This window comes from Puma concolor, chromosome B2, assembly GCF_028749965.1.
Source record: "Puma concolor isolate L17-30 chromosome B2, mPumCon1.1.hap2, whole genome shotgun sequence".
Taxonomy (NCBI): domain Eukaryota; kingdom Metazoa; phylum Chordata; class Mammalia; order Carnivora; family Felidae; genus Puma; species Puma concolor.
The window spans coordinates 122,948,570-122,960,826 of NC_141671.1; the positions used below are offsets into that span (position 1 = coordinate 122,948,570).

At 43.8% G+C, this 12,257-nt stretch overlaps 1 protein-coding gene across 1 annotated transcript in view; it reads right to left on the minus strand.

Annotated features, from left to right (window-relative positions):
• Window positions 1-1,675: 1,675 nt before the first annotated feature.
• The window catches only part of SLC2A12 (solute carrier family 2 member 12), a 59,172-nt gene continuing 48,590 nt past the window's right edge, over window positions 1,676-12,257 (minus strand). The window contains 2 exon segments of the mRNA XM_025925876.2: window positions 1,676-3,791; window positions 3,793-3,871. Of these exon segments, the coding sequence (XP_025781661.2) occupies window positions 3,717-3,791; window positions 3,793-3,871 (154 nt within the window). The 3' untranslated portion in view covers window positions 1,676-3,716.

The following is a 12,257-nucleotide window of genomic DNA, read 5'->3' on the forward strand; positions in this document are numbered from 1 at the left end:
AGTGTGTTGGCTTCTTTTTGAAGTGTATTTTGTAAATATATATATGCCACGTGTGTATAGTATCTTTTAATGCTCTGTTACCAAATATCAAATAGGCAATTTTTTCTTGCAGATTAGAAATAAAAATATGTGTATAAATTCTAGGGAATGAACCGGAGTAGAACTTTATAGATTAAGCATAATGTTTTATGTTGCTAATTTAATATGATAGAAAATGTTAAATATCTTTTAAAAGTTACAGAATTGTAGTTTTAAAAAGCAAAACCTCTTACCTATGAGATGGATGTGAGAAAGAAGCTGTGATGGGTTGTACCTCGTATGTACTTCTGTGATTCTGGTAAGACTCAACTCTAGTTGTAGGAAAGTAGTAATCTGAGGTTGGTGTTCGAGGCTATACTAAGAGTCTTGTCAGAAGTTGATACGTTGTGCTGTTTTAACAAGAAGTGCCCACAAGCTGCCTCTGTGCCACAGTATAATTATAATATAGTTCAACTTGAACTTGAAAGCCATTTTGCAAGACATGTCTTTCCCCTTGCTGTGTCTTATTTAATGGAGCTGAAGAGTGACTGCCTATCCAGTATTTGGGATTGCTCCTCTTAAAATGACAATAAATGTGCATGTGTGAAACATTGGCTCTCTGGCTCACCCGCGTGAGCCCTGGGATGGTGGCGTGCGAATCAGGCTGCAGTTGTGCTCCACCCCTGGGGTGAGGAATTCGGTAGAACCCACAGTAATTTCAACGGGAAGTGAAGTTGAGTGGAGAGTGCAGTTAGCTTCTCAGTAGAAACCTACTAGAGACAGTATTCCAACACAATCCTCCACTAAAACCTGAATTTCCAAAACGTTTTGAAAGCTTCATGAGAAATGGCCGCGTCCTAACCTCCATATTCGAGTCCATTTTCCTCACCATCTCATAAAGTCTCCCAAACCTCACTTAACGTCCTGCACTGAGCAACACACGTTATTTTAGATTTATTTTTATCTTCTTTCCTCTCGATGCCTTTCCCTACTGTGCCTCTCTTAATGGCGGGGGGGGGGGGGGGCGGGCGGGTGGGCAAAGGCTAACTTCTATATTTTCTTTCTTGTGAAAGACTTCTGATTTTCAAACTTCCATGTGCCCTCTCTCTTTCTCTCTCCCTCTTTTTTTTTTTTTTTTTTTTTTTACATCGTGTTTATTTGCTTCATGTTAAGAGCCAATAGGATAGGTAGACCTCATAAAATACAGAGGATACCATTCCGTGAAGAAGTTACAGGTTCCGGGCAGACTATTTTAAAAATTGAGATTTTCCACTTAGCTTTAATTAACAGTAACAAGTGACCTGTTTTGTAACGTTCCCCCCAAAAAGAAATGTAGGAAGTGGGGGGGGGGGGGGAAACACGATTATATGGCCAATGTGCGGATCCAGATGTTGTAATATTTTCAGCATTCGAGTGACTTGAAAAGTGGGTAGATCAGTAGCGCATCAAAACGCTTTCTCAGAAAAGAGGAAGAAAGACAATCTAACCAGTTTAGGTTTCAGGGCTGCTGTGTGAGCGTCACCTGGCAAAATGTCCTGGCTGACCCACTAAACTTAACAAAGCTGGGAAGAATGAGCGTGTCTGAGGTCTTCTGCTGGCTCTTCACAAGTGCTGTAAATTTTTTGATAAATAAAAACTGTGAATATATGCATACACATTGTAAGTATTCCCCCTTTTTTATTTTTGAAAACCAAAAGAAGCTCTGATTGGGGACATGTTGGGTAAAAGTTGGTTCGAAGACAGAATTATTTAGTCACGGACTCAGGGTAATAAAAGAAACGTGTAAGAGTGTTTAAGATACCGAAGTTGAAATCACCAGTGATAAACCACCTAAGTTTATGAACAATTTCCTACCCATTTATGATGAATGGCTAAAACAAATTGCTAATGTATACGTAGTGCTCAGACTTTGAAGGGAACATGTAACAGTTTTGTTAAATATCTCACAATCTGGGACGCTTGGCAAAGAAAACAAATTTGTATCAATTCCCTGTCTTGATTAAAAAAAAAAAAATCTCAGCATCTAATTCCACTGAAGATTCATAATAAATTTCTTAAATTGATCCTCTAGAACACACTTTTCCTTTTTCCAAAAAAACACAACCACCCAACACATGCTCTAACTTGCATAGGAAATCTGCTGTGGTAGAAGGAAGGTCTCAAGTCTCCCTTCCTCATAACTTTCCCTGCCAATTTTCATTATGTAATTCGTTTCAGAATCAGGACTTTTAGTCATTCTCCTGAGTCTCTGCTAGTACAGTTTCCCTATTAATTATACAGATTTGTAGTCTTTCCATTTTGTTGTAGGGAAATGACTAGGTCATATACCCTTCTGTCAAACTGGGGCAGTTTGTTTGGGGCCAGTAGGAAAATCCCAACCTAAATAACGAAGGGTTTTGGCTCTTAGGATTCTCTTTTCTTCAGGCCAAACGTAATTGGTTACTCTTTTTCAAGTTAGGTTATTCGTGCCTTAAGTCTTTGTGTGCCTCCCATAGCTTATAATAGTAACTTAATGGGTTACTCCTGAAGTGGGTCGAGATTCTTTATTGTACGTTCTCTGTCGTCCTATCCAAATTGGTAAAATGCCCCACCAAGTCCTAATATTCAACTGGAGAAATGCAGAGGAAAGCAATTCATTGTTGTGGTAAAAACTCAAGCTTCTGGTATAGCTGGTGACCTCTGTTTCATCATAGAGAAGAACATAGGGAAAGAGTTGTCCTGATGTCCTATGTCTGCAGTCATCTGAAAGTCAGCATCAATTATAGCCAGTATGCCATGACCTGAGGTAGTGATATTCCTGAGGAGTGCAAAGAATTGCAGGAAACTATGGATCGCTATTAAGTCATGAAAGCCTTACAAGGAGAGAGTTTTATAAGCTTGACTGCGTAACTGAAACCTAATTGATTATAGAGATGTGGATAAATAACCTAATGGCCTGACTCCTTTTCTAATGTTTTACTAACAGCTACTACTAAGTATATATGGTCCCAGGATTTGGAAATTGCCTTTTCTATTCATATATATATTTTTTAAATGGATGGAAAAGTGTTTGTTTTTCTTAACTATGGCAGAATTGTTTCTTTTAATATGTGATAATACATAAAATTTATAAAGGGGTATTTTGCATTACACTGTTGTTCATAATTCATAGAATGAGCTGCATAATCTTTGTACTTGTTGAAATATAATTAGGAATTATCACTGAAATCCTAGCCAGGATCCTATCCTAATCTAAAACATAGGTGCAATTGTCCACGTTGTGTCCTGTTCTTTTTTACAGAAGACCCAGTGTAAGTACTGTCGTAGTGGGCAAAAAAGAAAAAACCCTGTAAGCTCGTGTCCAGGCCACTTACGTGTCCGGATAATAAAGCTGCGACTGGCCTCCGTACGTACATACCTTAAGGCAGAAGTTGATCGCATTACTAGTTCATAGTTTTTCAAAGGCTGCTATGTGAAAAGGGTGGGAAGTATTGAACCAGCCAGTAGTTTTCACCTAGTATCCTACTCAGAGTAAGAGATCACTTGGGATCTTGCACCCCATTTACACTTTGACAGGTGGACATGAAAGGTTGTCCTTATCATTTCAGGGTGTCCCTCTAAAACTAGCTCCGTGACCCTAAGAAAACATGGGAGTGGCCAATAGGTGTTGGTACAAAGACACCCTTCTAATTTGTCAACACGTGGAAGGTCTGAGGCCATTAGATCTCCGGAGAAAGCCACCTTGCTCGTCCCCTACCACACCGCTTTTTACACTCCAAGAGCTGCTCTTGGGGGTTTTCTTTTTTGAAGCTGTTTTGGCACTAATTCCTCTTGATGATGACTCATAAAACACATGTTGTTTTTCACAAAGTTCCTGAAAGAGAAAGAGGGACGAATGAAGAACATGTTCTTAATTTATAGTACTGGGGTAGGGGGGGAAGGGTGCAGGCTTTTTTTTTTTTTTTTTTTTTTTTTTAAACCACCCTGGGCCTCTCATGTTTTAGCTAAGCAAAAAAGACATTTTCATTGTAAAGCCCTGACGTATCCTGACATCCAGTACCCCACAGAACTTGGGTCGATTTCATGCAAAGGGTAAAATGGGGAGGGTGACTTCTCCGAACACAATCAAGGCATTCCTACCAGCAGAGTCCAAGGAGAGTATTACACACGACTAATGGCGATAACGTCCCAGATCCTATTTTCTTTCCCCTTCTCGAGCCCAATTAACATGCCTGTTTGTATATCTACGTTGTCCGCCTTCTGCATTATCCCCTTGCTCCGGCATTAATAATTTCCTTTCCTACAGGATTATTCCCATGATGGGATTATTTCCCATAAAAATATGCCCTAGTATTTTACGTTGATTATAAAGTGAAACAAAGGGATGCCTGGGTGGCTCAGTCGATTGAGCATCCGACTTCGGCTCAGGTCGCCATCTCACGGGTCGTGAGTTCAAGCCCTGTATCAGGCTCTCTCCTGTCAGCGCAGAGCCTGCTTTAGATCCTCTGTCTCTGCCCCTCCTCCCCCTTCTCTCTCTCCAAAATCTACATTAAAAAATAATGATAAGGGGCGCCTGGGTGGCGCAGTCGGTTGGGCGTCCGACTTCAGCCAGGTCACGATCTCGCGGTCCGTGAGTTCGAGCCCCGCGTGGGGCTCTGGGCTGGTGGCTCGGAGCCTGGAGCCTGTTTCCGATTCTGTGTCTCCCTCTCTCTCTGCTCCTCCCCCGTTCATGCTCTGTCTCTCTCTGTCCCAAAAATAAATAAAAAAAACGTTGAAAAAAAAAATGATAAAAAAAAAAAGCCACCTTCGAACCTCCTCTTTCAAAGATCTTTTCCTGTAATTTAGCCAGTTACTTAAGTGGCTACTATGCACCTAGTACTACGCTAGGTACTGAAGATAGCATGGATATAGAGTCCTGCTTTCAAGGAGCTTACATTTTAATAAAGGAGGCAGGCACATAAGCACCTGATGTCAAGTAGTGAAAGTGCTAATGAGAAAAGTAAACGGAAAGAAAAAAAGGAAAATAGTTGGGAGAGAGGCGACTACATTCCGCCGTCATCGCTCCCAAGAGGTGACGTGTGGTCAGAAACTGTAACGAGAAGGTAACCATGTGAAGCATTAGAAGCACTGTGTTTTCAGAAAGATCAGAGCACGGTGAGTACACGAACGACAAGACGGGATCGGGGAAGTAAGTGGCAGCCACAGTGAGAAGTTTGCATTTTATCTGAAACGTAATTTGCACCATACATTTTGAGCTGAGGAATGACATTTGTAAAAGATCAGGCTGACTGCCCCATGGAGGGCAGACTGTAGAGGGCCAGGGCTGGAAGACCAGTGTGGAGGTTAGCGTAGTCCAGGAACTCCGAATGGTACTGGCTCAAAGTGTCAGATTCATGTATGTCATGCTGACACATTTAACGAGAATTAGTGACAGTATGGTTGTGGAGCATAGTGATTATCGTGGATGAATCCTAAGCGTCTGGCCTGAGGAGCCCCTCCCCACTGAAGGCTTATGGAGGAGGGTGTGTGCATTTGGGTGAGTGGGTCTGAGAACCAAGAGTTCTGTGTAGGTCATGTCAAGCTAGAGACGCCTATTAGACATTCCAACCAAAGATGTTAAGTAAGCAGTTAGATTTGGAAATTTGAAAGTCAGGTAAAAGGTCAAAACCTGGAGATAGGAGACATTTGGGAGTCCTCACTTTTTGGATGGCTTATAATGCCTTAGGGATAGGTCTAAGAAGTAGACGTAGGTATAGATCTAAGGACTGAATCCTGGGCACTACTGGGTTTTTTATTTTTTATTTTTTCCAATCTTTATTTTTGAGAGAGAGGGGGACACAGAGTCTGAAGCAGGCTCCGGGCTCTGAGCTGTCAGCACAGAGCCTGATGTGGGGCTCAAACTCACAGTTCGTGAGTTCATGACCTGCGCCTGAAGTTGGACGCTCAACCGACTGAGCCACCCGGGTGCCCCTTGGGCACTACTGTTTTTAAAGGTATACAGGAGAAGGGGGAGAGGGAGGAAGCAAAGGAGACCACGAAGTGACTAATGAGGTAGGAGGAAAATCAGGGAAGAGTGGTATTCCGGAAGACAAGTGAAAACAAGTGTTTGCAGATAGGCAGCATGAGGAGCTGGGCAAGTGCTTCTGGGAAGTCGAGTAACGGGGACTGAGAACTGTCCCTACGTTTGATAACTTGGAAGTCCTAAGTAGCCTTTGGAGTAAGAACATGAGCAAGTCTGAGTGGAGTAAGTTCAAGAAAGAATGGAAGGTGAGGACACAAAGACAATACAGAGTACAGTAAAACCTTGGTTGGCGAGCATAATTCGTTCCAGAACGTGCTTGTAATACAAAGCACTTGCATATCAGTGCGAATTTCAAGAACCATTGGCTCAGTTGTGATCACGGGACATTCGGTGTCATGTACTACTGGTATTGCAAGACATCGCTTGGATATCAAGTGAAAATGTATTAGAAATGTTTGCTTGTCTTGCACAACTCTCGCAGAACAAGTCACTCGCCATATAAGGTTTTACTGTACTTGAGAACTGAAAAGTAGGCAGGGAAGGGGTGGGTTCCTGGAGGGAACCTGAAGTCTAGGGAGGTATATTGTTTATGATGGTAAATACTGCAGCTGTGTGTGTGTGTGTGTGTGTGTGTGTGTGTGTGTGTGTGTGATGATAACCTCCCAGAAGGGGGAAGTTGATGCACTCAGCGCATGAAGGGAAGAGCTGGCATAGATGGATATGGGCATAGATGTAGGTAGTTTAGTGGATGGCATGCAGGATGAGTTGGTCTCTCTATTTCTCTTTTGTCAGCGAACTGAAAAGGCAAGATCGTCGGCAGAGAGGAAGTGGGAAGGGTACTCAAGGCTTGAGGAAAGAGTATAGAGTGTAAGGTAATCCTCTTGGAGAGGAGGAAAGTCAGCTCTCTGGGCAACGTGGGTTGTAGGACTCGCCCGAAGACCTACTTGAGATTTGTGTTCATAAATCTAAAATCAGTCTTGTCAACACAGTTGTGTGTCTTCTTCAGCCATGCTGCGCCCCTTGGGTGCAGGGATAACATAAGAAATGGTTTCATCAGAGTTGGGTTTTCCTGAAATGATGGAGGAAGCGAAGGCAGGGAAAAGGGAGCGGTGGTGGCCCATGAAGTCTGAGCAGGGGAAGCCGATGGCTACTCAGTGGATTCCAGGCCCTGGTGTGGCGCGGATTTGTTGCGGTGCTGGTGCTTGGGAAAGTGAGCTAGGACGCAGAGGGGTCACAGGGCGAGGGGCAATGACAGTCCGTGATACGATCATCCTGTTTGCTCCCCTTCCGAGCAAAATGACAGAAGGGCTGTAGCTGATTCCCTCACTTCGTGAACTTCTGTCCCATCTCAAGCCTCAAACCTTCCGTCCTGTCACTCCACTGAGACTGTGCCTGACAAGCCTGCGGTCACCTTACTCTTTGTACTTGACCTCTCAGCAGCTTTTGGCACCATCTGGTCCCATCTTCCTAGAACACTTTTTTTTTTTTTTTTGGCTTCAGTGATCCCATGGTCTCCTGGCTTTCCCCCAAACTCACTATCAGCTCCTTTTCAGTCTTTTTGGATACTCCGTCTCCTCTGTTGGATCTCTAAATGTCGGATTAACCTAGGGCTTGGTTCTGGACTTCCTTCCCTTCTCTCGGCTCTTTGACTAGATTTCATCTGGTTCTCAATTTAAATGCCATCTACAAACTACATAGCAGCCCAATCTGACCCTGTCCCTGAGTGTCTTTCAGACTTATTATATATCGCACAGCTGGCTAATAATATATCTCCCTGATGCCTAATGGTCATCTCAAAATGAATATATCGAGAATAGTACTCTGGACTCTCTCCATCCCCGAAACCTAGTCCTCTTTGTGGCTACCCTATCTTACCACCCATGTAGTTTCTCAAGCTAAACATTTAGGTGTCATCCTGACTACTTCATTGCCTTACTCTTATATCCAATTCATTCATTCATTCATTCATTCATTCATTCATTCATTCAATAACTTTAGCTGAGATCAATTAGCCAGTGAGGCTGATAAAGAAGTTCTCTAAGAAATAAACCTTAGGGCACAAAAACTTTAAAATAGTGGGAAGATACAACGGAACCAGTAGAGGATGCTGAAGGGGTGACTGACAGGAGACAACCGGGGGGGGGGGTCCTCGAAGGCAGTGAAGCCAACTATTTCAGGAAGAAGGGCATGCTCACCTCGGTCCAATTCTGGGAATGGTCACCACGCTAGCCATTAAGATGAGGAAGGAGAATTGACCACTGGCTTTAGCATTGTAGGGGTAACTGGGATGCTAAAAACAGCAATTTCTGTAGAACGGTGGCCATAAAAGTCTTACTGGAGCAGGTTCATAAGAGAATGGGAAAAGAGGAACTGACAATGAATATGCTAGAATTTGCTATAAATGGGTAGCAGAAAAACAGCAAAAGCCAAAGAGAAAAATGGAATCAAGGCCATTTTTTTTTTTTTTTTTTTTTTTTTAGATGGGGAAAAACTGCACAGGGTTTCCCTGCTGGTGAGCAGTTGAGATAAAGGGAGAGGTAAAATGGGCACGACGCATGGGTGAGCAGAGAGAACTGTCAGAGAATGTCCTGGAAAAGGCATGGGGGAGAACATGAAGTGATTGGCCTCAAACAGGAATGCTGAGGCTAACAGAGAAAACCCAGAGGGATGGTGGCGCATTTGGATACAAACACGTGCGGGTTGGTGTGCCAGGTTATGGAAGTGTCCGTTTTTCTCAGTAAAGTCAGAGGGGCAAGGCCGTCAGTGGGAGTGAACAGGGCTAAGGAAGAAGGGAGGTTTCCAGACAGAGAAGGCAGTATGGAGCAGTTGTCTAGGAGACAAGCAGTTAATGGACCAGGGACACGTGCGATCGCCAGGCAGCAAGCACTGAGGGCCATTTGAGGTCAATGATCGTGATTCAAAATGAGAAAAACCCAACACCGCGCTTGTGTGCTTTCTCAGCCACGTTCCGCTGTGCGACTGCAGAGGCTTACTTGGCACACCTCAAAATGTAAATCAGATCATGTCACTCCCTGCTTAAAATATTTTAGTGGCTTCCTATTGTACTTAGAATGAAATCCAAACTCGCTGGGCCTGCAGAGTTCTGTACGCTCGTCTCTACCGACTTTCTGACTAATCTCACACAGATTTCAGCTTCCTGGGCTTCCTGCTGTTCCTGGAACAGGTCAAGTGCGTTTCGGATTAGCCTTTGCACTGTTCTCTCTGCCCGAATTCTCCTTCGCCCTACCTTGGTTGGCTCCTTTGTTATCACATAGATTTTATCTTAAATGTTGCCTCTCAGAATAACCTTCTCGGATCAGCGGATCAAAAATAGCCCCCTGGGGCACCTGGGTGGCTCAGTAGGTTGAGCATCTGACTCTTGACTCTTGATTTTGGCTCAGGTGATGATGTTGAGGTTCGTGAGATCGAGCCCCGTATTGGGCTCCACACTGACAACAGGGAGACTTGCTTGGGATTCTCTCTCTCCCTCTCTCTCTGCCCCTCCCCCACACTCGCTCACTTCTCTCTCAAAATAAATAAACTTTAAAAAACAAAAACAAAAACAAAAAACCTAGGCCCTGATTAGGAGGCTCTCCTATTGCCATGTTTTAATACGGCCTTTTTGCTTGTTGAGTAATGTTGCCGTAGCACCTAGAACAGTGCCTGGCACATATTAGATGCTCAGGAAATATATATCAAATCAGTGAATTTGGGTGAATGAATGAAGCAATGACCTGCTGGAAGCGGAAAATAACCTAAGTCTCAGAGCCAAAATATTTCCAAAACGTTAGCTTGTTAATTTTCTCCATTCCAGCTTAAGCTGAGGAAAAGCATCAAAGTCACAGCTGAAATAGCAAATATGGCAAACATCCCATTTGGAGTTTGTGGCTGGCAGGGCAGAAGTTCAAAACAAAATCCTTTCGAATTACATTCTTGCTGAAATCTTGTCCGACCTCTCAGCTGAGTCACTGCTTATTTTATAAGAAACTTAACAACCTTGGGAGAATATTTGTTTGCTCAGCCTCGCGGAGATGGACGCACAAGCACCGAACTCCGGAGATGAGGAAAGAAAAGTGCTCAGCGGTATGCAGGCTCAACTTCGAAGTTAATTTGACATTATAAATTGCTTCCTTTCTTACTCCTTAGGAAGTCATCGGGAGATACATGTCAGGACTATCTCTTTCCATGGTGGCAAAAAATGATTCACTTGTTTCATAGACTCCTAAATTTGCAAAGACTTGCTTGACATAGCAGCGTCCTTCCGCAATCTCTAAGCTCCCTTAAGCTTCCGCGTCCAAGCGAGCTCCCTGGGTTTTCTGCTGCCCCGCATTTACTTAGCTGGTTGGAGAACCATTATGTATTTTACCTTTTTATTTTTGTCGCCGACATTTCCCTCCAGGGAACCTTTTTTTTTTTTTTTAAATATATGAAATTTATTGTCAAATTGGTTTCCATACAACACCCAGTGCTCATCCCAAAGGATGCCCTCTTCCATAGCCGTCACCTACCCTCCCCACCCTCCCACCCCCCCATCAGCCCTCAGTTTGTTCTCGTTTTTTAAGAGTCTCTTAGGCTTTGGCCCTCTCCCGCTCTAACCCCTCGAGAGAACCTTGTCTAATGTACAGACTTTGGCCAGTCTGCACCATTCGGGCTGCTTACATTTTCATTTGAAAAGCCTTTGCCAACCTGCTTCTTCGAGCTCGGATGAACCGCAGGCTCTCTACTTCTATCTAGATAAACAGGAGTTAGCCAAGGGTTCCCAGAGCAACTCTTTCCGCCCTCCGTACTGGGTTTCCGCACACCATACACCCTAGGAGATGCCTTCACTGCTGCTGTGAATTTCACGTTCAGGATTGGTTTGCCACCTCCTCTTTTATAATTCTCCGCATCAGAGCTCGCATCTATTTTTGGTCTCCAACACCTGGTACCCGTGTCGTCTTGTCTAGGGTTCATGGTGCTTTGGCTTCTGGATTCCTCTTACTTTGCCATTTATCACTTGAGGTTCGGATTTAAGTGTGAATACCTTGCGTGACTCAAAAGTAACAGAAATGTGATTCTTTCGAAAACCTTTCATAATCCAGAGCTTTACTGATTTAGACGGATTCCTTCCCCACCCTGACGCTGAATGAGTAAGTTTTGTTGCGTTTTAGACAGCCAAATCAGATACTGCTAGGGAATGTCTTATTCTGGAGGTCTATTAGATAGAAAGATTGGCTTTTCTGAGGGTTTGTCCTTAAATTTTTATTTGGTTTGCAATTGGATACATTCTGACAGCCCCGTGTGAAAAATAGATCTGAAAGTTTCTTAACCTTAGCTCATCCAGAACGTTCCTTCCACTTCCAAGTTAGACTTAAAAAGTTAATTCCTAACTGCTTTCTCCCTGCCTCAATTCTGTAGTGTTGTTCACGAGAATTTTAACAAACCTTAATGTTTTAAAGGAATTTCACACCCCCAGCTAATAAATGGGTAGTTAAAAAGTGCTTACGCACACGGTGGACGGACTTACCATGAAGCCAATGACACATAAGCCCCAGGGTCCCTCCCTGCACAGCCTCTTCCAAGACCTACATAGTCACACCTAACTTCACATTCATAATTGTATTTTTTTTTTCCTTCGACAGGGCCCCTCAAAAGCTTAGGCTCCACGAAATGTGGATCAGCCCCCACTTACATCCCTATGCACTGATGTGTTGAGGACCGTCTTCCGACGGACACCGGTCTCTCCGCTCCCCTGGTCCATTTGCATGTCCCAGAGGCACCTCACAGACAGTCCATACAGACTGAGTTCAGTGTTGTCCCTGAGCCCCGCCAGGCTTCTGCCCCCCAAACCTGCTCCTCCTTCTCCTGGTCTTATGAGGGCACATGTCGCCATTGTGTATGGGGTTAGTTCTCTAAGCTTGAGGGAGATTTGCTCCTTTCCCTTGACCATCTTTTCCAATCCAAGTCTAAGTTGTCTGGTTCCATCCCGACACGCCATCCAGCCCCATAGTTTTCTGTCTGGTTTCATCAACACACTCCCATCGGTCTCCCTCACTCAGCTGCCCCTCCACTTCCATTCTCTGTATTTGGCCAGAGTCCTCCTTCAAAAATCGGTAACTCTTCCTTCCTGTTCGGTTACTTTATTTTTTCATTTTTATTTTTTGAATTTTTAATGTTTATTTCTGAGAGACAGAGCATGAGCATGGGAGGCGCAGAGAGAGGGGGAGACACAGACGCTGAAGCAGACTCCAGGCTCCGA